Source organism: Oreochromis niloticus, linkage group LG15 (genome assembly GCF_001858045.2).
Source record: "Oreochromis niloticus isolate F11D_XX linkage group LG15, O_niloticus_UMD_NMBU, whole genome shotgun sequence".
Lineage (NCBI taxonomy): Eukaryota > Metazoa > Chordata > Actinopteri > Cichliformes > Cichlidae > Oreochromis > Oreochromis niloticus.
Genome location: NC_031980.2, coordinates 16958047 through 16985232, shown reverse-complemented (window position 1 = coordinate 16985232; position 27186 = coordinate 16958047). Strand labels below are relative to the sequence as shown.

Below are 27186 nucleotides of genomic sequence, written 5' to 3'. Positions count from 1 at the left end.
CGTTCATTATAACCTGCATCACAACTAGGTCCTCCTCTAAAACAAAAAATAATGACTTGAAATATTAATCTTTTAAACTAAGACACTTTTCAAGCCCCACTGGCGGCCTATATTAAACGGTACTCTTGCGCCCTCACCGGTCAGTCATCGTAATAGATTTTGTTGATTGCACTTGTATGTATGTTGCTGTTGACGCTTTATTAAAGCTTCAGGTGGAAATGGCAGTCACTCGTGCAGCAGGTGTTTTCTCCAAGTTTGCAACAGGCAAATACCCATTATTGTCAGGTATATTTAAAATCACTCATCTTTTGTTGTTTTTGTTGCAGGTAATTTATTTAATTTTTTTGTCGTTTTAATTTACTGTTTGTCGAATTTGTACTCGATGGTAGCATTTGACTTCAAGCTGTTAGCGGATAACTGAAAATTTAATAACTCAGAATTTGCTTTTTTTTCTTGAAAAATTACTCAAGTTCTTAATCATCATAAAAACGTTGTAAAGGGAGATCTTTTTCACATGGAACTGTGGTTAAAACATATTTATTTACATTAATTATTAAAAGCTGTCATATAATTAGATGATCTGCACTGACGTTATTAACGCCTGTGTTTACTGTCTGTTGCAGTGAAAGGTTTAATGTTAGAGTTTTGAGTTTTTTGGTGATAACAGCATACAGGGCTGCAGTACTAAGTTACTGTCTTAATGTCTGTGTTTCTGCTCAGTCACGACTAACTTTAGCAGGGTTGTATTAACTTGTTCTTTTCCTTATGTTAGGGGAAACTTGTCCTAGAGGAAAGTCAAGGGCCTCTCCTTTTTATTCAGGGGCACTCAAAATTCTTATTGCCTCTTTCTGCTCTTAGGTCATGCCAGACGGGTCCTCTCTGTATCATCACATTTGGCAGGTAAAAAGGGGTTTGATGATGATCGGTGCACCAAATACCCAAGAGTACACTCGCATCACAAATTGATGGCTTACTAAAGAACCATAAATTCTTTAGTAAAGGTTCAGCTGTATTAATTTAGTGTGGTCTGTGTTCCCCCAACATCCAGGTGCTATCTTAAACAAAAGTGATATTCATGTAGTGTTGACTCATTTAGATGAACTGTTTGCATACTTTAGTTCTTGTTAAAGATTAGCAAAACAGGTTTTTGCACAGCTGTTCTGCATATTCATCTTTAAAATCGGCATTGTTCTTTCTTTCCTATCTTGTTATAGCTTGACTTGTTACTGCTTGTTATAGTTTAAGAGAATAATGTGAAACCATTGGTAACAACGTTGCTCCATTATGTTTCATTAGCATGTGCATGCACAGTACAGGCAAAACAAGGCTGGAGTGTTAAACCAAAGTCTTTCTACAAGCAAGTCCCATTCCTCAGAGGTCATATCAAAGTGGCTCTCAGTGATTATTTGGGCAGTTGATTTAGATAATACTTAAAAAATAAACTTTAAATTCAGTGCTTAAGAACATGAAACTGTATTCATGGAATTGCCTAAATCTAATAAAACTGATTAAAAAGTTTAATGACTTTCCTGGAAGTAAAGTTTTATAAAAAGAAACTTAAGCATTACAAAATTCTCACTTTTTTTGAGTAAAATATTGGCTTAAACAAGAAAATATTACTGTAATCTATCTCATTCTTTAATTGCTGTTTTCTCTATTTTAGCTTATAAACACATCAGCTTCGAGTACAAGGAAGATGTGGCTGTTATACGATTCAGTGATCAGACATCGAAGGTGTGTGCGTCTGTTTGTGGATGTGAAACAGTATACGTCTTAGAGAGAGATTACGTTTGTAACAGTCCTGGCTACATGTTTCACTCTCGGAATGACATAATTTTGTTGTTTTGTGTGTGCAGGTGAACAAACAGTCTCTGCAGTTGCATGAGTTGGCTGACGTGTTGGGAGACATCTGGCTTTATAGATCTTCAAAAAGTGTCGTCCTCATTTCAGGCAAACCCGGCTGTTTCCTTGCTGGAGCAGATAGCAAGTAGGCTTTTGAGGGCTTTCACAATCTCTGATGTGTGTGGTATATTCTGTGTTGCTTTTTGTTTTGTTTGTTTGTTTTGTAAGTGTAAAAGTACAAGTAAACCAGGACGTATTTTACGAAAAAAAGGTCAATAAATGGATGAAATATAATATGTACTCTGCTTAATTGAAAAGTGAGTAATTTATCTTGATTTTCTTTCTCTGCTCTCAGTATGCTCCAGTCCTGTACAACAAGTGAGGAGGTCACCAGTCTCTGTGAGGAAGCTCAGAAGTTGTTTAGGAGAATCGAGCAGTCTCGTGTCCCCATTGTCGCCGCTATCCATGGCTCATGCCTGAGTCGAGGCCTTGAGGTACAACAGTTTGTGTCAAAATGCCAATTTGGCTTAAAATATGGGCAATAACTCTCAGTTTTGTAACTTTTCTGTAGCTTGCAACAGCCTGCCACTACAGAATTGCCACGAAGAGTAAAGAAACAGTCCTGGGGACTCCGGAGGTCATGCTGGGACTGCTGCCTGGAGCAGGTGGCACTCAGAGACTACCTAAAATGGTATAAATGCACACACTCATATTAATCATTTCCTCAGTGAAAGTCTTGAAAGCAGTGCTGCAGTCTTGTGCTAGTGGCTACTGCAGTACACAGGAGTATAATAAGGTCAAAACTCTCACTTGGGCCAATATGAGCTCAGTGTCTTCAATTCTGCTTGTTGCACATGTTTAGGTGGGTCTCCTGGGAGCTTTTGACATGCTGCTGTCAGGCAAGAACATCACAGCAGACGAAGCCAAGAAGATGGGTCTAGTGGACCAGCTTGTGGACCCTCTGGGTATGTTATACGTGTGGCATTTCTTCAATGAATGTACTGTTTTTCTGTTGTAATCTTAAGGGAGAGGGTGGTGGGGAATTAAACTTTTTAGCAGCTCAAGATTGAGCATTCAATTAGTGACATGTTTCATTTTTCTCTGTGCTTCTTTTATATTTATATTTCAGGTCCTGGTCTGAAGTCTCCAGAGGAACGAACGATGGAATACCTTGAGGAAGTTGCAGTGGGTGTTGCCAATGACTTGGCCAACAAAAAGATTCCCCTTACTAGGGAAAAAAGCTTTAGACTGAGTGAGTGAACTCTTGTTCAGCCCAGCTGTCTTTATACCGCCAAAGATTTGTTCCATGAAATCGTTTCCAACTGGCTTGTTTTTTTCAGCCCCAGAGGTTGGGGCCAACAACTGCAGTTTCTTGAATGGCCACTTGAGGCCGACTCCAAAAGCAAGTCAATTCCCAAAGACTAAATTTCACAATGTTCGGCCATACAGCAGGAAAAAATGCCCACAGGTAGTATAAAAAATGTCTTTGGTCTCTTCAAAAAAAAAAAATTACTAACACATTTCAAACCGGTGATTAACTCTTTCCCTCTTCAGAGGTTTCTGTCATATTTCAGGCCTGAACAAAATAAATGGGTGTGCATCAGAAGGTAGTGATAACCTCCCACGTACCCTTAATGACGAGTACGCTGCCTTACTAGTTCCCTTAGAAAAACCCGGAACCCATTTTAGTGGTCGTCAAACCACGTCTTTATTGATTTTACATTGAGGTGTCAAAAAATGCCATTGAGAATACAGAGGAGGTTGTCAAATTTCAGTTTTATCATTTAACATTTTAACTGCTAAACTGTCTGTGGTATCTTCTAATTGGCAAATACCAGCTGTACACATTTACACAACAAACAATGAAGCCCTGTCACTGTAAACGTGTGTGTGGCTATGTGTGCAGAGCTGTGGGACGCAGTCATGGGCCTGGGTCCAGTGAGGAAGATGATGTACAGCACTATCACTAAAAGAGTCCAGAAACAAACTAAAAACCTCTACCCTGCTCCTTTCCAGATTATTGAGGTAAAGAGTTCACTTATGGGTGAAGATAAACACATTAGCGCATGATGTTGCTGCTGAGTGTCTCATGCTGTCTTATTTTAATGTGCAGTGTGTTAAAACTGGCATAGAGCAGGGCAGTGACGCAGGTTATCTGGCAGAAGCGCAGGTGAGTTGGACTAACAGAATTATTTTTTTCTCAGTCAGATGGATTTAAAAAAAATCCTCGTGGCCTTTTGGTAGATGTCATACATGTGCTGCATTGTGACCATTGTGACCTTTGTGTTTTGCTGGGTTTTTTTTCTCTGTTTTGTTTTGTTTTTTCACTTTGTAGTTAGTGTTGGGAAAAGAGCAGAGTTTGGGTTACAACAGGAACCTTCCTCATTCATTAAATGATGAATGTGGAGTGACAGACCCCTCTTACTAATGCCATTAGCATGTGCATAAAGCCCCATCACCAATGGACACCTTAGGCCTAAACGAGTCATGCCAAGAGCTTTGACAAAATGGCATTAATTGATGTCCCGGGAATGAGAATGGCCAGTTTAACAGTTTAAGCTTGTGGGTTTCATTGATGACTCTATAATCAAGTTTTTGGATTTGTTGTTGTTGTTTTTTTTTAAAGAGACTAATTGTATTTGTTAAATTCTTGTTTCTTTTAACCCTTACAGAGCTTTGGTAAGCTGGTGATGACTTCTGAATCCAAAGCTCTGATTGGACTTCACAATGGCTGTTTGTTGTGTAAGAAGAACCGATTTGGTCCCCCAGAAAAGGAAGTAAAGTAAGAACTGTAAACGGGTGATTTATGTTGCCACATACATTTGCTGTGTGTATACATTTGCCTCAGCGATAGCAGTAAGACACCTGTACAAAATGTTTGCAACAGAAAGCTGGCCATCCTGGGTGCAGGGCTAATGGGAGCAGGTATAGCACAGGTATCAGTAGATAAAGGCTTCACCACCATCCTAAAGGACACCACAGAGGATGCCATCAGCAAAGGATATGAAAAGGTTTATAAAAGGTAATTTACATGCATTCTATGTTATTTATTTAGTTTTTGAAAAATAAAAGTGGCTTTACAGTTTGAAGTATTTTTGTTTGTTTGTTTGTTTGGTTTTTCTCCTCAAAATGTTCTTGCTCTTCAGTTTCGACACCAAGGTGAAGAAGAAAGCCATGATATCATTTGAGCGTGACGCCATTATGTCTAATCTGTCGATTCAGACGGATTACTCTGGTTTTGAGTCTGCTGACATGGTGATAGAGGCTGTGTTTGAAGACCTCAACGTTAAACATAAAGTCCTCAAGGAGGTGGAGGCAGTGAGTGCAGTTTTGCTGGAACTACTCTGTCTTTAACTGTTTTAGTTAGAGTTGGTTAAATTGACATTGATGTATTACAACAAATGGGCATCTAAGAACTTCTAAATTACTTTGAGCAAGAACGGGGGCGTTTTAGGATGAAGAACCTGTTTGGGGAAATCTCGCCTTAATTTAGGTTTTAACTTGAGAAAATGCTCAGGCCAACCCAAAGTAACTGTTAAAAAACGTAGTGGGATTGATGTAGATGAAGCTTTCCTGTTCTTGTTTGGAGTTTCAATCATTTTTGAGAAGCTTTTGGTTGCATGCAGGTAGTATTATGTTATTAGTATGGTAGCATAGCTATATTAGCTGTTTAACAGTTATTTTCTGTCTAAGACTTATTTGCATTAATAAGTAATCACTTGCATGTGGAACGTGAATTCACTAGCTGACTATGGCTACCTTGGCTGCTACTGCCAACAAAAGTCAAGTCAGCAGGCTGCTTGGTGGTTTCCTGAATAATGTCCAGATAGCTAAAGTTATAAGGAAATGTACTCTTTTGTTTTTTTCCCCCAGGTTACACCACCACACTGCATATTTGCGACCAACACCTCAGCTCTGCCCATCAGAGACATCGCTGCTGCCAGCAAACGCCCTGAAAAAGTCAGAAATGCTCCAACTTTTACTTTCAACACATGTTCAGTGTGTTACAAAAGAAATGAGCACAATAAAATTGATCCTGTTTGCTCAGTAATTAAAAAAAATTTAATGTTGATTCATGCTTGCACAGTTGAGTTCTACCTTAATTTTCACTCAACTTTCTTGGTGATTATTATCGTTATAGCTTTAAAATAATGGCTTCTCAACATATTATTGAGAATCTTTATTTCCTGTGTGATGTTATTTGACCCATTTGTATATGTGCCTGTGCAGGTGATTGGCATACACTATTTCTCCCCAGTGGACAAGATGCAACTGGTGGAGATTATCACCACAGATAAAACATCTAAGGACACGCTGGCTGCAGCTGTCAGCGTGGCCCTGAAACAGGGAAAGATTGTCGTCACTGTCAAGGTGATGGCAACTCTGAAAGTGTTCTTCAGCCAGTATTTCAGCCTATGTGAATCTTATTTTCATCTTAGTCATTTTGCTCATTATTCTGTTATATTTTGGTGCGTGTCTCCATCTTGTGTTGCTCTCTTTCTGCCTCGAAACCCACCGAACTACAGGATGGTCCGGGCTTTTACACCATGCGCTGCATGGGTTCCTTGTTTATGGAGTCTCTGAGACTTCTTCAGGTAATCAAAGACTTGAAGAAATAATAGTGTTGCCAATTTTTCCCTGCTAAAGAAATGGTTGAACATCAGGTCCCAGTAATTATTTAAAGCATTTATTTTTATCTTTTTACATTTGCTTTAAAATAACCCACATTTTGTTCCACAGGAAGGTGTGACGGCAACAAAGAGCGATTTCCTGGCAACAAGCTTTGGTTTTAATGTCGGACCTTTCGCAGTCACTGATGAAGTCGGTGTTGACATAGGATTACATATTTCAGAGGTAATCTTTCGCTTACTGTGTAAGTATGCTTACTGGCAAAGAAACTATTTGGCTAACTCTTGGGGCACTTGCACTTTTGAACACAACCCATGTTGATTTAGATTTTTGGGACGGATGGGATTTTGTATTCTGTGTTTATTGTTGGATTTAGATGCTGTGCAAAGCGTTCGGTTCCCGTTATGAGGGAGGAAGCCTGGAGATTGTCAAGACCATGGTGGAAAAAGGCCTCAAAGGTTAAAACCTTTTACTGTAAAATAGGGGCCTTATCAGTTGCTACTAATTTGTCATGCACTCATGCCTAGGGATTAGAATTGATGAGAATTTATCGATTCCGATTGCATTAGCGATATTACTTATTCTTACTAATTTGATTCTTTTATGGATTTTCATTCTGTTCTCTATGACTCCGCTTTGAGAGTCATCACCACCTCAAAGCAGGATATCAAAGACATTAAATTTGTGCAAATGCATTTTGAGTGGTCAAATGTAAAATCTGTATCTCTCTCTGTATATATTTGTATAGCTTTCTCTCTATATATACATCTCTATATGTCTCTTCTGGAAACAACCATCATCATCTGTATAATTTCTTTAATGAGATGGATGCTGGAGTGTGTTTCAATGAACGATGACTTCTTGGGCTGGAGCCTATCCCAGCTGTCTTAAGGCAAACTTACTCTTAACCCTTGATATTTTTTTAAAAAAGGTGAATTTTTCTATAACAGGAATTTGCCTAAAATGGTGACTTAAAATAATCAAAAATGGATTTTTCTTGCTACCTGATTTCTAAAATCTAACCCTGAAAGGGCACAGGTTTCTAAGAGTCTGAGGAACACGTTTGAGGATCAGCTAACCATTCACACTTACACAATTCCAATGCTTTATTTTTAAATTATAGGTTGTAAATCTGGAAAAGGATTCTTTCTCTATGGAAAGACGAAGAGTGTGAATCCTGAAGTAGAAGAAATTCTCAAGAACCATCAAGTGACTGCTCCCTCTGCAATGTAAGAAAACGGCCTCTCCTCAAATCTACTAATTGCCCTGTTCTGATCTGTCTCTCTGAAGTTATGTGTTTGTTGCAGTTCTTCAGAATACGACATGCAGTACCGGCTGCTGTCTCGCTGCATAAACGAGTCGTTAATGTGTCTCCAGGAGGGAATAATAGCAAGCCCTCTAGAAGGAGACATTGGAGCAGTGTTTGGATATGGGTTTCCTCCCATGCACGGTGGTATGTCTCCGACATTTGTATACTTTTGAACTAGATGTTTATATTAGTTAACTGATGGTTATCTATTGTGTTGGTGCTAATCGACCTTTTGTTACTCCTACATTTATCAGGTCCGTTCAGATTTGTTGACACATTTGGTGCAGATCGCCTTGTGAGCCTCATGAAACGTTTTGAGGATGTTTATGGAAACCAGTTTACACCCTGCCAGCTTCTACTAGACCACGCCAAAGACCCCAGCAAAAAGTTTTACGAATCATCCCCCTCCCTGCTTCAATACTAAAAGCAACTTTGGACTAGTAGTCCCCCTTTGGTGTGTCTGAACTGTTAGGGCAGCAAATATGCCAGTTTGTCTGTTCTAAGTTCAAATAAGTGAACGTTAAGGGATTGCACTGATATGTCTTCTAATATCAAACTAAAGTAATCAACCTAAAATAATCCAAGGAAAGAGTTCAGAATAAGGATGCTAACAGAATGCTGTTAAAAAATAATTGTATAACTACTCTATCTGGATTCTATCTGGCACCAGTGTTAACTCAAACGCCCAACAACCAAAAAAAGTGAAGGTTGCATTAAAACATCAGGTGTCATTCGGTTTATTTTTTGATCTCTCCTTTATTTCTTCAGTGGCTTTGTAGTTACAAGATTGCAGAGTAGATCAGTATTACATGAGTGTAGTAGATCAGAGTGAAACTCCTTTTGAAACTTGACTTCAGCTTTTGCCCTGGCTGAAACCCATCAAATCTGGGGATAATAGTAAAAAAATTACAGGTAGCGATTCACAACAACATAAATTGCATTGTCAGTCATCTGGATCATTTGGATGATCTTGCTTTGTGATTGCCCTCAGTGTAGCCAGTTATATTACAATGCTGTCATAAGGATACACCCCTAAAATAGAACACACAGGTAAGAGCAGAGATCTAGTTTGGGGCCGGGGGGCATCTGCCCCTCTCTCAGCAGATTTGTACATTAGCAGATTTGTTCAATGGCTCACAAATATCTAATCAACCACATGACAGCAACTTGGTGTATTTATGCATGTAAACATGGCAAAGATGACCTCCTGAACTTCAAATTGAGCATCAGAATGTGGAGGGAAGGTGATTAAAGTGACTCTAAATGTGGCATGACTTTTAGTGCCAGATGGGCTGGTTTGGGTATTTCAGAAACTGCTGATCTATCGGGATTTTTGCCACACAACCGTCTCTAGGATTTACAGAGTAGTATTTTTAAAAAAAGGGGAAAATACCTACTAAGCAGCAGTTGCCTTGTTTGGTGCCAGAGGTCCAAGAACAACCAGAATGCTGACAGGAAACCAACAGTAACTCACGTAACAACTCATTACAACCAAAGTACGCAGAAGAAAACCCCTGAACGCACAACAAGTTGAACTTCTAAGCAGATAGGCTACAGCAGCTGAAGACCACACTAGGTATCAGCTAAAATGAAACCGAGGCCACAGTTAATATGGGCTCACCAAAATTGGATAACCAAAGACTGAAAAAACTCTGCCTGAATCTCAGTTTCCGCTGTGACATTCAGATGGCAGGGTCAGAATTTGCATAAACATGAAAGCATGAATCTATCCTGGCTCATAACAACTTCTCAGGCTCCTGCTGGTGGTGTAATGGTGTAGGGGATAACCTTAATATCAACTAAGCATCACTTAAATGCCACAACCGCACAGTAACATTGCTGACCATGTCTATGCCTTTATGGGCACAGTGTATCAATCTGATGGCTAATTCCAACAGGATAGAAATTTCAAACTGTGGTTTTTGAACACACAGTTTGCTGTATTCAGACGGCATTTTTGGGATGTGGTGAGCCAGTGTTTCCAGCAACTTGTTGAATCTATGCTACAAAGAATTAATACTTCTGAATACCAAGGTGTAACTAAGGAAGCAGCCATCAAGTATATGAAAGCCAACCATCGTTAGGCCTCTTAGAAAACATCTCATTTTTAATGCTCTAAGAAGAGAAACTGAAGTGTTGTGTTTATTCTCATTTTTCTGACTCAGTGATTTTAGGTAGAATTTTTTTTGTTTCTTTATTATACATTTTTATGTGAATTTCTTTTTAATTCATTGAACAAGCTTCACAGCTGTTCCGTCCAACACTTAACTAACTTGTGCTTTTTTATGGTATGTAGAAAAGCAAAGAGTAGCTGTGTTAACTTATTACAAAATTTGACTGCTTTCATTATCAGTGTCTAATGTCTGCTATCTGAAGATGAGGTTTGTGCTGATAACCTCAAGCTCGGCCAGGTGGAGCAAGTTCAATGAAGAATTCTCCCCTGTCTCTCTCTGTTGCTTTTCTGTCTTTATTTTAGGTCATCTGCAGATCTTACAAGAGATTATAATAGAAACAAAGCACTCACAGATGGATCGAAAACAGTGGGTGAAAAAGGCAGCAAAGGTAGTGGCAGAAATATAAGCATTTCAAGATAACTGAGTGGTGACAATTACTGATATTGTAGGACTTTGATCAATCTATGTGGATGAGAAATCTGAGGTACACTTACAACTCCATTTCGGAGTTTTACTATAACACTCATAGTTACCTTTAAAGGGACTTAATAAAAATATCATCCCTCCAGAAGCATAGACTGACCTGTACCCCAAAAAATCAGTACCAAAACCTCAGTAATTTTGTCAATGACTGCTCAGAGGTCTGATATTTTTTATATTTTCCTCATTCTTCTTTTGAAGGTAGTTTTAATTTACAGCTTTGTCTCATCTCCAAACAACCTCCCACTTTATCTGTGCCAATTACATTCCACTGAAACTCAGTGAAACATATCTTTGAAGAAGGATGTTTAAATGACCTGTATAGGGTCAAAACGTTACAATTCCTTAAATTACCTTGACCCTTGAAATTAATTTAACACTTAGTGATGACTAAATAAAGTGTCTAAAAAGTGCTGAAATTCTGTTCATTCGTCAAATTTCATTTAAGATAAAATGATAGAAATTTCCCCTGCATATCAAATTCTAAGTAGAACGGTGTGAACGCCACACATTGTTTAAATCAGACTTTAAGTTCCAAAGAGGGCACTTTTATCCTGGAGCTCTCTGTTGTAGCCGTTTGTTAGTAAACTAGTGCCAGACTGTGATTCAGACAGGAAACATGTCAGTCTGACTTTAAGCATTAGAGCCAGTCAAGTGTCAATTCTACAGTTTGACCACAGTGTGGCGTAGTTTCCTTCAGTTTCATTCATTGGGCTCAGCAGCCAGTTGGTCACAGTGGAAGGCACATTCAGGGAGGCTCAGCAGCCAACAGGCACATTCTCAGGACAGTGTGTATATTAGATTTTGGGCCTCCAGCCCTGTATGAATTGCGTGATCTTGGTCACATGGAGTCGGCTCAGGTGAAAGTCATGTGACAAGATATCTTCAGTCAGCTGCACCAGGAGGCTGCCATCGATTCGCTCCCTTTGGAACACGGACACCGCTGCCTCTGATAGGCCGATAAACCGCAGGCAAGCTGAGACTTCCTCCAATGACAGAGCAGACAGGTCAGCGGGAGGTCGCCAGGTAGGGTCAGGCGGCGGGGACAACCCCTCAGTGACGCCTGTTGATGTCCCACCACCCTCTGCGCCTCTGGAAGAATCTGTTGTGGAATTGGGAGCAGGCTCAGGCGAGGGGCAAGGGGACTGGCGGTTGAAGGGGTTCAACGCCCCAAAGGGAGCAAATCGACTCTGTGGGGGTGGCGGCCTGAGTCGAAGTCCAGAGGAAGTGAAGGAATCCACCCATGGTTCCGCCCAGGTGGCTTGTGCAGGCTGAGGATTTGCTGTGTTGTCTGTAGGGATGCCAGAGACAGGCTCAGGACTAGTAGGGTTAGGGGCAGAGCAGTCACCCCAAGAGCACGGGTAACAGTAGAGGGAGGCATCGGGAGAGGGGGAGCAACTGGGACAAGACAGAGAAAATGGAAATGTGTCATGTAAAAGATTTTGAAAATATTAGCTACATATCATATTTACAAAAGTATTTAAATGACCATATTTCAAGTTCCAGCAGCTACATGCTGAAAAATTCTCCTTAGCTTGCTGTCAATTCATAAAAAATGTATCATTCCTTATATCGTCTATTTATAGAACAAGCAAACAATCAATAGGGAGCTTCATATTGTAAAATGTCATTGCTTTCTGTGCTTCTGTCAGTTTAGATTAGATAACCTTCCCATACTTTCTTTCCATATACAGTATAATCTTCTTTAAAGGGCAAGAACGGGAAATCTGTAAGCAGTAACCTTTCAGAGCTGAAAAATGCAGCCAAAAAAAAAGACTTCCCTGCATGTTGGTGACTTATCAGACAAATATTATTGCTTGCTGTCAGGTTGGTTGCACTAAGGAAAAAAAAAATCTAAACTTGAGACTTGAAAATAGAAGTCCACAAACTAATGGGTGTCTACATCCATATCTTTTGGACATTTTTCATTGTAATTTGCAATTTATTTGGAAACAGCCATTGCAGTAGCTCTGTTTGAAGCTACAGTATTTGGACTCTTGCAGTAGTTTGGAGCTGGAAGACTTCATTCTCTCCCTGTTCGTGTAATCAATCATGTCAAGCAGTGAAACCAGAAAAGGCTTTCAATCCTCTCAAAAATTATACCAGTATGTCAAAATAAGGATTTACGCATTACGGGTTTTATACTGTACCTGTCCTGTAGTCCAGAGGAGTAAAAGGAGATGTTTGGTCTCGGGGAGGTGGAAGTTTTGGGGAAGCGAGGTGGAACAGGAGGGCTGGGAGCTGGACTGGAGATGGAGCCTCCTTTGGAGCAACGAGGGGGAACTGGAGGGGCGATCAAATAGCGACACTCCTCTCTCACCTACAAGCACAAACCACACACACAGAAACATAAGCATAACAATAACACACACAACAGCCAAATAAAAAAAGGTTAACTCTTAAAAATAGACTTCTCAGGAGGCTTTGTGCAAGTGTGTGTGAGCGTGTGTGTGTGCGACACATAGTAAATGTCAAACCTTGTGACCTTTACAATTCAAACAAATTCCTTACACACAGTAGCAGCATCTAGACACACACACACACACACACACACACACACACACACACACACACACACACACAGTGTCTTGGCAGGCTAAATATCAGGAGAACGCTATTTGTGACAGGGTATAATCCAGTTGCAGAGGAGACATCAACACCCACACAAACCTTTCTGTTCTGCTTCCCTCACTTTAAAAGGAAAAAAAAGTTAATTAAACAAAACAAAAGCATGAAAATGTGCCCCTTACAAACAACATACACGGTTACACATGGACACCATTGCCTGGGAAGACTCTTAGAAATGTGAAACAGCTCAGTTGGTAAAACAACATCGTTTTCAATATGACACCATTTCCTCTTTAAAAAGACAAGAAAAAAGAGATTATTTAATTTATGGAAGTGCTGGTCGACCCCCAGCTTTAAGGTCAACATTAGAGCTGTACAGAAAATACATTACGATATTAAAAATGAACCTTTATAGTATACATAAAGCCTGACTTGCACCAATTTGAGTGTTAAAATTCTAGTAAATGTAATTATACATCATGTAATGCACGTTATACATTTCATTATGCACTACAAAAGGAATATTTTAAGGAAAGTCTGCATTTTTGCTGTACAGCAGCATTTAGGAGAAAACAGTGGAGGTGATTAATTTGTAATCAGTAGAACAACAGTTAGTTGGTCTCAGCAAAAGCAAAAGTAAAAAATACCACAAATTCACAAAAATGTACAAAGAAAGCTAACATTATGTCACCTGCAATGCTTATTTGCTGAAAAATCTTCCGAGGTATGACCTTCTCAGAGTTTTCTGTAACTCAATGTCACGCCAAACTGTGGGAACTCTCCCATTAAAGTCAATGAGACTTTAATGGGAGATTTCCTGGCTCCAAATGGGAACTTGAAGGGGTGACTATGCATGGAAGTATGATCAGTCCATGTACAGTAAAAGTAATGAGTCTGTCTTACTGTATTAGTCACACATCTTTGAATTTCTCTGTTATTTAAAGACAGAAAATCAATGACACATGCTAGCTTAGGAAGGAGTTATTTTCAGACTTATGATTTTTTCCCATTTTTTTTCTTCTGGTCTCGGCAAGTTAATTCACATAATAATCCATAATCCAAGTAATCCTTATAATATTAAAAAACTGAAATGCTCCATATGTTTAAGAAATTATTCCTAGGAGGTGTAGTGCTGATTTATAGCAATCACATTAAAAAGCTTCAGCAGTCTTAATAGCTTTAGCTTTGGGTTCAATTCATTAGAAATAGCCAGCCGCAACCTAAAAACCACTAATGAGGGAAGTGAACGACAGCACTGATTCTCTCTGGTTCTGCTTGGAAATCCTGGGTCCTTACATTGATGGAGATAAGTGGACACATACAACCAACCCAGGTCAATAACAGCTCCCATGGCAATGTGGAACTGATGATAGTGGTTTCTCCTAAAAGAACAATCCTCCCCGAAACACTGCAAAAACTCCTCGAGAACATGGAAAAAATACAAAGACACTGACTGGTTATCCAGATATGACAGATCCCAATCTGAGCTGTGGAATGTGCCAGAACATTCCCAGAGGATCCACTACCTTTGTTCTAGGACACCTTAAGGGATCCCATGTCTATGGAGAAACAGGTTAGAGCCATTCTGGCAGCACAAATAGGCTTACACAAAACTGTGTATGTGGTTTTTATGTTGTGGCTGACAAGCTTATGTATCTCTATGTGCTATAAGAGTAAGGGTGGTGTATTGCAGCATTTCCAGTCAGTGTGCATTACAGTCAGTGTGTGCTTGTATTTGCGTTGAGTGTATCAGTGGGGTTTAAAAGCTGTTGTGTATGAATAATTCAAGGCAGCCATCCTGACTTTTAACAGCCGGATGCTACTGTGGACAGATAAGAAGGATGACAGACTGAAGAACGAAAGGATGGATGGGAGGCAAGGACTGCAACTCACAGCATCAGATTTTGGAGGTACAGGTGGCGGGGTAGACACTCTTGTCACCACGGTACCAAGAGAACCGTCCAGTGAGGAAGATGAATGGAAGGATATGAGGTTTGGTTCCTTTCCTAAGCCCTCTGCATTTTGATTGGTCCAGAGTTCCTCATAAGGGATTTCCTCATTGGTCCTCATTTCACCCTCAGTCCACTCAGGAGTCACATACTCCCTCTCCTCACCTGGCCCCTCCCCTAGCCGCTCTCCAAGGGAGTCCCTGCAGCGCTGAGATACGCTGTCTGAGACTCCACCAACATACCCGCACATTGAGAGACGCTGGAGTGCCGGTGCCAATGAGTCCTGGCCCGACACACACATGCGAGAGCGCCGTGGGCTCACACACTCCTCAGTCATACACTCCAATTCTGGCCGAGTTTCTCTAACAGCACGAGAGTAGGCATCTGGGTCAAACGCATGTCGCAGAAGAAGGCTCTCCAATGCTGCTTTGTGCACGGAGGCCTCGGCCACATTAAACCGGGGCATGCAACGCAGCAACAAAAAGTGGGAGGGGGACACTTCCTGATGGCGGAGAACCATGCAGAGCACCACCGTCTTGCTGACTATGTTGAGCAGCTTGTAGCGGTGGCCCTCTCGTACTGCGTGACGGTCGTAGGGGTTTCGTGGTGGCCTCGACGGCACAGACACATTGACGGGGAGGCGGACTCTCTCGATGATGCTGCGCACCGTGTGCTCCCCCCCCAGCATGCCTTGCTCCAGGGGGGAGCGTGTGCAGAAGCGTCCACGGCAGCCAAAGGGCAAACTGACACTTTGATTGGTGCGATGGTTCATGCAGACCAGGCAGGGCGTTTTACCTGAAGAGACAAAGAAGATATTTAGGAGTTTACGGGTGGATCAGTCCTAACAGAACAATAATACAATTTTAACTTTTTAAAAAAATTTCTGTGTTTGAACCACAAATCCACAGAAAAATCATAATCACACGCACTAATCAGCCACAGTATTCAATGTGAAGTGAATACCTTTGATCTTCTTGTTACAGCGCAATGTTCTGCTGGGAAACTTTGGGTTCTGGCTTTCATGTCAATGTTATTTTCACATGCGCCACCAAATACCACCCCCTCCCACCCACCAATAGCAACAGGATATCTTCAACACAAGTGACCTCCACTAGCAGGACAATGTGCCCAGCCACACTGTAAAAAATGCTCGAGAATGGCTCTAGGACCACACAAAGAGTCCAATGTGTTCACTGCCGGGTCTGGACTCCAAAGATCCCAATCCGCAGGACTCATCGAGGCCCTACCTTGCAATCCACAGGACCCATAAGATCTTCTGCCAACGAACAGCCCCAGGGAACCTGTGTCCATGCTGCGACAGGTCAAAGCTGTCTTTTGCGGCATGAAGGGCACCTAAACAATATTAGGCAGGACGCTTAAATGTTGCGGCTGACTGGTATTCTTCAGAAAAAAAGGAATGAACTTCAGTCACCTTCAGTTCTGCCAGTGCTTTTGTTTTCCTCGTTCTCGTGTGCATGTGCTATGACCGAAACGGGACTTTATAACTTTACAGCTCGACAGTTCAGCCTGACTTACTTCTGGGAGTCTTTCCTAGTCGTCTAAGGAGTGCGCTCAGTCCCGTCTTTTCCTTTGAGGGAGTGGCACAAAGAAGCTCTGCTTTCCCCATGAGCGACAGCTCATCTCCAGCCTGCAGAGTGAAACTGTAGGGCTCACTGTCTTCACTAAATTCCCCTGAAACAACCTGCAACACAGACATGCATGCATATGTGTATAAGATATTGCATGACTCAGGGATTAATTACTATAAAAAATACCTGTTGTGGTTAGTTAACTACCTGTAGTTAAAAGCCACTCCCCATCCATGGACCTTTTTTTTGGACCAAATTCTTGTCAGCCAATCATGGCCTCGAAAAAAGAAGCCTATATCTAAATTTGGTTAAACAAAAGTGAAAAGTCCTCTTTTGAGGCTATTGCGGAAAACTTCAATGCAACTAGATTTCACCCACCATTTCATGTTTCACACCTAGTTTTTGTTTCAGTAATACAAACATCCTTCCCTTTGTTTTTTGATTTGTTATAACATATTTGGTTATGAAATGACTGTGATCAGACAGCCACACTTCAAGCATCCACTTCGAGTGCACAGAGTCTGAGGAGGTTGCAGAACTGTTGAGAAGGAAGAGTGTCCTTTCACTTTTCAAACACCTTAAAAGAAGGCTTTTCACCTTTCAGTTTTAACCAAATCTTAATGTTGTTTAGATTTCATTAAAGCTGTCTTTATTGTTTATTCAGTGTCTGTTCGCTTTCTTTTAAACAAGTTTTTCCTGTGGTGGTAAATAGGGCAAAGCTGAGCTGGAAATTCATTATAGGCGTGCCTTACTTTGACACTGAAAGTGATCGTCTCCATGACAAAAACTCGGTCTGGAAAGGCACCAGCAACCTCCTCCACACTGGAGAAATACTGGACTGGATCCCTGACGTCCCGGTCTTCATCCAGCAACTTGAATTTGCCTATAGAGAAGATCGGTGTGATGCAGGAGGAAAGAAAGGGGTGAACAGAGGCGAAGGAAGTGAGAGAGAGGACAGAAGAAGATGATGTTTAGAGATGGGAGAAGAGAAAAAGGGAAAAGAGGTAGGAAGAGAAGAGTGGAAGGGGAGAGCGAGTTAGGAAAAAGCCAGAGGCAGGGAAAAAGTGGGTGAAAAGTTCCTTTTCGGCTGCCTATAGTTTCACTATAAAAGCACCCATACATCTGCAGCAGAGGAATATAAAGACACCTCGGTGACCTATGACCTGGCACCAGCTCTTTCCCAATCGACAGCCGACTGGGTTGCCATGGTAACCAATAAAGGACCCCCATTCTCACGCAGAGCAGAGACACATCACCATGGAGACACTTACACATACACTGTCACGCACACACACAAACTCATCCCTCTCTCTCTCTGACTCTTTCTGTCCCTCGCTCATCCCCTCGTCTGTAAATCTTTCACCCTCATGAACTCAAGTTTTGTGCTGTTGAAGCTGTAAATATTTTTTTTGCCTTTTTGCCTCTTTTCAACATTGAAAAGAGTCATTTAACAGCCCGCAAACCAAACCAACATTGTTCAAAGGACATTTTAAATGCTTTACTCCTGTTTGCCAGTTTATCAGACTGCAATTGAACGACTGCAGCCTTTCGAGGATCCTCCTTCTTTTCACAGAGTCAAAGAGTTTTTTAATGGACAAGAGAAGTTTCTTTGCTTTGGTTTTTTTTTTTTTTTTGGTCTGGTAGACAGAGTAGAATACCAAACTCCACCATCATCTACGCCAGAAGCTCTCTCATTCTCTTTTTCTTCCACCCCCCACTTTCCAATTCAAAATGAGCCCCTAGGATAAGGAGCTTCCACCCACCTAACAATACCAGCAAAATCCCACTTTTCAACACAACCCACCACCCCCTCAAAGAGTAGGAGTTGGAAATGAAACAAGGTTTACCACCAACCTAAACAAAGCCCTGCTCAATTCTGGAAATTTATATTTAGTCAAAAGTGAGATTCCAAATGTTGCTGATAGGCAACAGAACAGAGATGTGACATCATATTAAAAAGCTGCTCTTGCTATATGAGAAAAGCGGGCTGGTACTTGTAAAGGCTTCCACATAAGGCTTTTGGCCACTGGGTCCACCTTACGAGGGTGGTTGTAGCCCCAGTTGCTTCCCTTAATCCCATTCATGATAAGTGATCATTCAGCTTTTCTGTCCTCTGTCATCCCAGCCTCTCAGCGATGGGTAGACGAGGATGCAGACAGGCAGGGAGGAGAAGAAGGAGGGAGGCATCCTGTTGTCCATCCCCAGGGGGAAACCTATATTGCACTCATCCTACGCTTATTTAGACTTCCTGTATGAAGTCATCACACAGACATTAGCTCATCACAGACGACGGCCTGTGATTCCAAAACAACTCATCTAACATATTTAAAGGGACACAAAAGTAGTGCTAAAAGGATGCGTTCATGTAAATGTGTCTTTTTCGTATCTGTTGGAATGCATCATTAAGTAAAGAGGATGTCAGGCCGATGATTTGCTTCAGGGTCTCCTATTTGATTTCATCACATAAAAAAACACTCTTTGATTACGAACACACTTTTTCACGATTGCAAACTGATTAGACACAAATAAGAAACAACTATATTTATTGCAAACAAACAAACAAAACAAGTAAAGTCAAAGATTACAGCCAGAAAAGGGCACTAAAAGAATTATGGAGCTGCAGCCTTCTATCTTTAAAGCTGGACAGATACTCCTTTTTAATTAAATCTTGGAAGCACACAGCATGTTTTAATCAGCTTTTCTCCATGGCCAGAACTTTTATGTTCGCACTGCACGGATGAGCTGACTGGCCACAACAAGGGCCCTAAACCCACTGAATGTAAGCATGGGACTATTGGTTGAGTTTGTCCATTGTTGCTGTGTTTAGTGTAGTGAAGAAGAGAGAGGGGCAACATTACTTTGTGCAATTCTGGCAAGAGGAAAAGAGAAAAATAGAGGGTCACAGACAGCTGGAAGAAGCAGACAATACAGTCTGTTTGTTGTCTGTTGATTTTTGTCAGAGCTCTGCCTAAGACTACAGTGTAAAGTCAAGTCATATAAAAGACTGTCTGCTGATTATTCAAGCAATTAATTGAGGGCTGTTACCCGCTGGGAGTGTGAACATAAAAGAACAACTCACTTTCCCAGATCCTGAAATACCACTTTTTGAGCTTACAAGAGGCTATACAGATCTTTCCTGTTTATACTGATAATACCCAAAAAGTTCTACATGAAAACCGATATAATCAGAAAATTTGGAAAAAATAACCAATGCTAATGAACAATGCCATTAAGTTTAAAAAATCTGCATATCTCACACTCTTTTTAAAGGGGACCAATTATGCTAATTTTCATCTGCATAGATTTATTTATTTATATATCTAGGAGTCTACTAGAGCAGCTTTAAACAGTCAGTCCAAAATAATTCCTATTTATCCTTTAATGAGCCTTGCACCTCCTTAGTTCTGACTATAAGAAGGATATCCCCTCTCCATGACATCATGCAGAGCCAAGAGTAAAAAGAAAAAGCCTGAGCTGAGTCTGAAGCCGGAGCTCTTTGGCTTACCGGACTTGTACATAAGCTGACCTTATTATTTGAATCTTTCATCATCTTTAATAAGCATTCATGAATATAAGAATAAAATGAAAGCTTGCCTTTATTGTGCTTATTATAATTTATAGCTTTCAATCTCATCTCAACACTAAACCAATAAAATAAGTTAAAAAAAAAAGAGAAAGAAATTGAATAAACTAGTGAATCTTTGTTACCTTTATTGGGCATTCTTTATTTACTATTCTACTTAGTAGTATATATATTTGCTATTTTATTACTTCTTGTGTTTTTAATCTCTGGGAAATACTAGCTGTCACGTGTTTCAGATATGAAATGCTGAATGATCTCAACATACTCCCCCCTCCCAGCCAAATGTTCTCTCTCTCTTCCGAAAAGGAGCCTGAGAGGTGGTGGTAGCGTGAGGTGACATCAGCACTCCATCAGTGGAGGAAGCAATGGAGAGGAGGCATTAAGATCCAGTTACACCGAGAATAATGTGACTGGGTTGAGAGTCGGAACAATGGGATGGTGGGGATGAGCTCCGGTGAGGTCATCCTGGCTAGACTCATTCAGCAGGAAGACGCGAGTCAATGGACAACTGGAGTCAGACAAGGTCACATGGTACACGAGTGAATGTGTGAATGAAGGTGGTAGTAGAAGATGCGCTCATCTGCACATTAAGAGTTTAAAGTACGCAACTCCTCCGTAAAGGGATTCTATTATGCTTTTATTCATTTCCTGTCTGTAGGCAGATGATCATATTAAAGATAGGAAAAGTTTTATATTGCATAATGAGGGACAAAAGCTCAGGTTTAAGTAAACTCGTTTTGAGTTTTTTCAACTTTTGGATCTGTATAATATCAGAGTGCGTGGATGTCCATAATATGGCCACCTCAGGCACAAGGCTCTGAATGTCAAAAGATGACCCCCGCCCATCTCTCGTTTAAACATTCTGTTTGTGAGGGACAACCAATCAGATAAAAGTTGTCTTGAAATGGGGAGGAGCTAAGAATAGCTTGACTACACCAAGACCCAGTATAAATTAAATAACTGATTATTTTGGTTTGTAATTCATTTAGAGGTACTCTGATAGAATTGAAGAATAAAAGTTAAATTAATGGCTCCAGATTATTGTGTTATTTTTGTATTACTTAGCAGAAAACTGACAGAATTACTGGAATGGATTGGAAAGTGTAGGATGTCTGCTAACATTTCTACTGGTACTAACAGGGTCAGGGGAATGTTTGTGTGATTCCAGGTGTTTTCATTTTCTTGAACAAGAGTGTGAACTGTCTTGAATGAACTGGAGCATCAGCAATTCTATTATTAATTATGTATTACCTCACATTAATAAGGAGTGGTTTTTACTGACATAACACACAAAGAAGGGAAGTCTCCAATCAACCCTGGAGGGAGGAGTTGGGGAGGGTCGTTAATATAAATTCAATTAGTTTATGACAATTATGTGAAACTTTTTTATTTCTTGATAGATGTAGGAAAAAACTACTGAGCACTGTGCTTGAAGCTGTTCTTAAGTAGAAATACAGCTGCACAATTTATCCCTAGAGCATGCTGACAAACTGTGTTGTGTCAAACACAGGTTGCAGTCATAGTGAGTATTGTGCAAAAGTCTTGAGACACCTGTCTTTTTTTTTAAATACAGGTATGTTTTTACTTGATTGGCAATAATGTGTTTGTAATTACTATCATGCTGAAAAATGAAGCTGTTGCCAATCGGATGCTTTGCAGATGGTATTCAATGGTGGCTCAAAATCTGATTGTGCTTTTCTGCATTCATAATTCCGTCAATTTTGACAAGATGCTGAACAACACTGACTGAAATGCAGCCCAAAACCAGGACAGAGACATCATGTTTTACAGATGGTTGTAGACAATCTTTGTTGCATGCTCCTGACCTCCTCCACTCTCCACAAGTTTGGATTCATCACTCCATAAGATCTGTTGCCACTGATTTTCAGTCCAGTTCTTTTCTTAACCTTTTCTCCCTGTTTCCCTTCTAAGAATGGCTTCTTGACTGCCCCCCTTCCACCGAGACCATTTCTGATGAGGCTTCAGCAAACAGTAGACTGTCCAGATGCACATCTCAGGTCCCAAGTCAGGTGTTTGCTAGATTTTTTTCCTATTTCTCATGGACATGACTTTCAGGAGTGGTTCATCTGCTATAATTTTTCCTGGTGTGTGCAGGCTGAAATCAGGCTGTGTGATATGCCAAATTTTCAGCTAGCAGTACTTTGATAATAACCTTGTTAGTGCAAAATTGCTATTTTATCTCTCAAAATGTGTTATCTGTAGAATTTTGCATAGATATAACTGAAGAAACTGTAACAAATAATGCATCTTGGTGACAGGCTGCTTTGGTTCTTTGCTAAGTTGTCTGTTATGTGTAGACACAACACTGGTCCATTCGTGTTGAGGTGCCTTCTGATGTTTGAATGATTCATAGGTCAGTGAAAAGTGGCTTAACAAACAAAAGAATTCTCAGGAAATAGCCAGCTACAAGGAAGAGACTGACAATGAGTGAAAAACAGCCAATTTCCAAAGAAAAGCTTTGAAAAATCTTCAGAAAGCCTGAAGAACTACTGCTCAAGACAACTTTAAAAGATGAGAAGAAAGTCAAAATAGGACTCGAGACTCAAGACTTTTGCACAGTACTGAATATTGAACAATTAAATCTTAACACTTTAATTAAATGGTATTATAAGATTTGAAGGAACAACACAAAGAAAATAACACATGAAAATAACACATTGAACTTTCAGCTTATTGAGCCACAGCTATTTTGTTTGTAGATGCTTTCAGAGAAAAAGAATCATTCTGTAGAAATTCTTGACCTGTTTTTTACTCCTGCAGCAAATGAACATTTTTAGGGAAAATCTATATATTTAGGACAAAGGTTTTCTCCCCGCTGATGCATAAAAGCAAAGTGTATGTGCAGATGCATGCTCACCCTGATACTGCAGAGGGATGTCAATTTTGGGACCAATTACATAGTGACCCTCCTCTAAGCTGTGGGCCGTCACTGTGGTCCACTGACGGCAGGAGTGTAAGAGCACCACATCGTCCTCTGACAGACCCTCCACACATTCACCTGCAGCAAACAAACACACACTCAGAAAGGAATAGGCAAATAGTGTGCAAGTCTCAGGTTTCTCAATTCTAAGGTCACACTTAGTAACTCAGCAGTGGAAAACATTAAAACACCCTCGTAAAAAGCACACATAATTACCACAATCAGTGATGGATCACCCCCGCTAACCTACTCATCAGGACCCTGCTATGCAACTGGCAACCTACGATTACACAGCCCCCATACACATACACACAAACAGGGCAATCCGGCTTTCACAAGAGCTGTGTAGCACAGTGGCATTGATTTCTGCTGATAGCACAGCAGTACAATTCAATCACGCAACACAATGTTACTCCCAAGCCTTTGAGTCAAACAATCATGTTGATAGATGGCTGACTATAAACACAGAAAAGGATACTAGGAAGAAATAAAGCACATTATCCGCTGAAACAATGTTAGCTTTCTTCAGGAAGTTTTGCTCATTCCAATGCAATGCTTCTCTGTCTCATATCGCTCTTGCCTGAGGATGCAGCAATTCTCTGTTATCTTAACATTTCTCGCTGTTCAAAACCTCAATGTTTGGGCCACTGTTTTGTTTTAAACTTTGATTTTTGCACCTAGTTTTTGATTTTTGCATCTTTAGTTGGGAGGGAGCTTTGAAAGGGTCTGTGATAAATGCCTTTTTGCAGTTTTCTGGAAAGATTTTTTAAACAAAAATTCACATCCTTTCAATTTAGGAGAAGTGTTATATCCATTTTTTTTTTTTTCTAGGTTCTGAGACAAACCCACAAACACTTCCACTACTAGCCACTCTGATATATTCTAAGGGGGTCAGACAGGTTGAAAATTTTCCTTGTGTAGCCTCAATGCAGTCAGTTGGGCGGCTATTTAATTTGCAGTCTGCAGCGTTCATATTGCAGCCCATCACACTCAATTACATCTTTACCCACTCTTGCCGGAGAACACGCACACACACATATACACACCATATGGATAAACACTGTAGTTGCTTGTTGACGCTGCCCTGAAAAGGAGCTGTCATCATGCCCTGCTGTAAATAACTAACTACCATCTGGGCTGGCTGGATATACAAACATGGAGGCATCACGAGTGGGGTAACTACAGTGCAGTTAATAAACACCTACGAGAGGTCTCTCTATGCGATGTTCAGGCGCGCTGCCGGGAGTAAGGTGCGTAATTTTTCCGGGACTGTGACACGGCTTCGGGTGCGCGCTTTTGTGCAGCAGGGAAACTTGGAGGCTTTTTTTCTTCTCCAGAGTCACTTCTCGTTAGTATTCACTACATTCGCCGACAGATTACAGCATTTGCATATGAATAGAATTGAGCAGCACTTCAACAGCACAACAGATACTTTGTTGCTTTCCGGGCCTCGCTGGGACTGGAACAACTTTGGCCACGACCCCCGTCGCCCGTTTCCAAACTAAAGACACCGAATCTGGTGAAGGTGAACGTGAAGGATCACGCTAGCAGCGAAAAACATGAGAAATTAATAGAAAACTTGACACTAACGTTTGAGCGCATCTTGCTCGGGTCAGTGAACTGGTGCGGCACGGGGACTTGAGGTGCAGCGGGTGTATCAAGGTGGCCAGTCTGAACTAAAATATTAACGGAAATACCATCAGATTGGTTTCAAAGTAAGAGCAAGAACCTGGCACTGGCGACTGGGGTCAACGATAAAACCTATTAACTCTTAATCCCGTATTACCATTGATGTGTGTACTTATTTATTTATTTTTGTGACAGGGACATGAGCTACGTAACAAAGATAGAATATACTGAACATATAAATGAAAGCGTATGTTGAACATGTAATGACAGAAAATATATCCTGTAATTTGTAGTGCCCTAAGTTTAGAGAAGTTTACTGTAATCGCATTTTAATATTATCAGAGCAGTAAAACACATTTTTATTTATCCGGTTTTTATTTAAAAGCCAATGTTTTTCTTTCAATTTCATTTATTTTAATCTGCTCTATTGCACTCATCTATACAAAACATCTGCCTAAATTAAAGAGTAATTCAATTCGTTCTGCTCATAGATTTGTTGGTTTTGCTCAAGTTAGCTGCTTACAGGTTTTTGCATTTCAAGTTTTCCCCCCCTTTTACTAAACGCGCTGACAAATGTGAACATTTATTTTGAAAGTTGAACCGGAAAAGGTAATTTTTCTGCCGACCTTGATGCCATTAAAGCTCTCCACACGTTCTCCATTAAATTTGGACACTTGTTTTAAACCCCAGCGCCCGTTATACTCTGAAGCTTCCCACAAACACATTTTATTTATATTTTCACCTTTTTCCTCATTTCCCGCTCATACAACCATACTCACCTCGCTAGTGTCACGGTTACGATAATTATAGTGATAAGGAGCGTCAGAGTTAACTAACAACAGTTGGCAAAAGAATTCAACAAGGTGGTAAAAAGTTTCTTATGGTCGTGTCGGAGATAAAATCACCCAGTGAAGCAGGTTTCTGTCTCTTACCGTGGGCCAGGCGGACCAGAGTGGGCAGACGGAACTTGCTGACCACCGCGTCCAGCGGCAGCGCCAACGGGCTCCAAGTGATCTCCGACAGGCTCGCCGACAACTTCTCCATCCTCGCGGGTCATCACGCTACCGGAGATAACGGTGATGATGGTGGCGAAGATGGTGATGGCGTAGGTGGTGATGACAGCGATGGACTGGAGAAAGGTGACGGTGACGGTGGTGGTATAATGGCAAAGAGTTTCGCCATGTTTGAATGTAGGAGAGAGGGAGCGGAGTCACAGTCGGTGCGCTCGAGAGGAGAGAGGGGGAGGGAGGGAGCGCGAGCCCTCTCTCGTTCACTTTCCCCCTCTATCAGCCACCACCACCCTCAGATATATACAAGTGAATCCGAAACCCAGTCAAACTAGTAGTAGGACTCAAAATGATCAGAAAGAAGGTGAAATGATGCACCGATGTCCCCTCTGACTGTCCTGGTTTGTAACTTGCTCGTGTTTTTCCACTTTATTTATTGCATCACTTTGTCCGCTGAGGTTAAACTGTGTAGGTGGTACATGATGTTAGAAGCAGGGACCTTTGGCATGCATTAGGTCTGGTTTTTGTCAGCTGCAGATTCATTTTCAATACCCAAAAGCCTTTGGCCACAGATAGACCTCATCCACAGCCTGTCATTTACTGTAATGATATACACTCCCTTGGCATCTCGTTGGGCACATCTATTTTAAAATAATATAGTCTAATTCAGCAGCACTGCAGTAACTACTGCCATCATCGAGGCTGTGGGGTTCAGTATTGTTGTAATAGTCTCCTAGAGTTTGCTTGTATGTTAACTGCAGCACAAACCTCCAAAATGGTCATAACGTTGAGTCAATTTTTTTTTTTAAACACCTGTACGCATTAATTTCATCACCAGCCAAATAGACGCCACACTTCCTCACACAGCACTTAATTTGTGGCTCGAGGCAGAACTCCAGTCAACTCATTCAGTTCACTGAACCAAACTGTACACACAAACCTATTTATTTCCTATTGATTTTTTGTCAACACATCAGTCATGATGCTGTGCAGCTGAATAGATGAGTGTGGACTTCACAAGAATTATGTAACCAATGCTGGATATACAACTGTAAGTTATTAGCTTTATCAAGTGACCTCAGCACATCAAAAGCCAAGATTCCTGGTTTCCAAGAATGACTGACCACTCTTAACACCCACTCATTGCCAAATATGGTAGTGCTGCAACTTATTCCCAATTCAATTAGTTAAAATGCAAACCCAAACTGTGATTCACTGGCTATAAATAGCTCACTTATTCCCAGCTTTTCCCCTCCGCCTTACAAAAGGAAACACTAAAGTGCAAAAGGATACAACTGTCCAAAACAGTACAGGCCTGACTAAGTAATGAAAACCCAAATTGGGATGTGACAGTTCATTTTGAATTTAGAGTCTAACCATAAAGCAATGCAAGCTCAATATAGTTGGTGGACTCGCAATATTTGTATTACAAAGCATCAACAACAATGTGATATTTTTTTTTAGGCATTGTGTGTCTACAGTCACC

The 27186-nt window shown here is 40.8% G+C and overlaps 2 protein-coding genes across 4 annotated transcripts; one reads left to right on the top strand and one right to left on the bottom strand.

Moving 5' to 3' along the window:
- Positions 1–157: 157 nt before the first annotated feature.
- hadhaa (hydroxyacyl-CoA dehydrogenase trifunctional multienzyme complex subunit alpha a) lies at positions 158–9261 on the top strand. Its single transcript, XM_003446320.4, has 21 exons — positions 158–285; positions 859–900; positions 1664–1734; positions 1857–1987; positions 2198–2336; positions 2414–2533; positions 2705–2807; positions 2972–3094; positions 3749–3867; positions 3956–4012; positions 4515–4624; positions 4730–4864; positions 4989–5160; positions 5716–5802; positions 6073–6213; positions 6369–6437; positions 6583–6696; positions 6848–6929; positions 7595–7700; positions 7779–7924; positions 8035–9261. The coding sequence occupies exons 1-21, from the start codon at positions 177–179 to the stop codon at positions 8202–8204; spliced, it is 2346 nt and encodes a 781-aa protein (XP_003446368.2). The 5' UTR covers positions 158–176; the 3' UTR covers positions 8205–9261.
- A 396-nt stretch (positions 9262–9657) lies between these two features.
- Positions 9658–27162, bottom strand: gareml (GRB2 associated, regulator of MAPK1-like). 3 transcript variants are annotated; one of them, XM_005475080.4, is made up of 7 exons: positions 25626–27162; positions 23002–23142; positions 17293–17423; positions 16488–16653; positions 14896–15746; positions 12585–12754; positions 9658–11832 (listed from the first exon to the last, which is right to left on the bottom strand). In XM_005475080.4, exons 1-7 carry the CDS (start codon positions 25735–25737, stop codon positions 11232–11234), a joined length of 2172 nt encoding a protein of 723 aa, XP_005475137.1. In that variant the 5' UTR covers positions 25738–27162; the 3' UTR covers positions 9658–11231. The 3 variants fall into 3 exon arrangements, with proteins under 3 accessions (XP_005475137.1, XP_019201345.1, XP_025754660.1); XM_019345800.2 differs by lacking the exon at positions 25626–27162 and adding an exon at positions 24655–24731; XM_025898875.1 differs by lacking the exon at positions 23002–23142.
- Between the last annotated feature and the right edge of the window lie 24 nt (positions 27163–27186).

What these genes read in the sequence shown, in the direction of transcription:
- gareml (XM_005475080.4), bottom strand. Translation starts at nt 25,737, where the DNA reads ATGGAGAAGTTGTCGGCGAGCCTGTCGGAGATCACTTGGAGCCCGTTG. An exon ending in ACTAGGAAAGACTCCCAGAA is followed by an intron (nt 15,747 to 16,487) that starts GTAAGTCAGGCT and finishes TTGTCTCTTCAG; the next exon opens with GTAAAACGCCCTGCCTGGTC. An exon ending in TACCTCCAAAATCTGATGCT is followed by an intron (nt 12,755 to 14,895) that starts GTGAGTTGCAGT and finishes TTGTGCTTGTAG; the next exon opens with GTGAGAGAGGAGTGTCGCTA.
- hadhaa (XM_003446320.4), top strand. Translation starts at nt 177, where the DNA reads ATGTATGTTGCTGTTGACGCTTTATTAAAGCTTCAGGTGGAAATGGCA. An exon ending in GCCTGAGTCGAGGCCTTGAG is followed by an intron (nt 2,337 to 2,413) that starts GTACAACAGTTT and finishes ACTTTTCTGTAG; the next exon opens with CTTGCAACAGCCTGCCACTA. An exon ending in GTGACTGCTCCCTCTGCAAT is followed by an intron (nt 7,701 to 7,778) that starts GTAAGAAAACGG and finishes TGTTTGTTGCAG; the next exon opens with TTCTTCAGAATACGACATGC.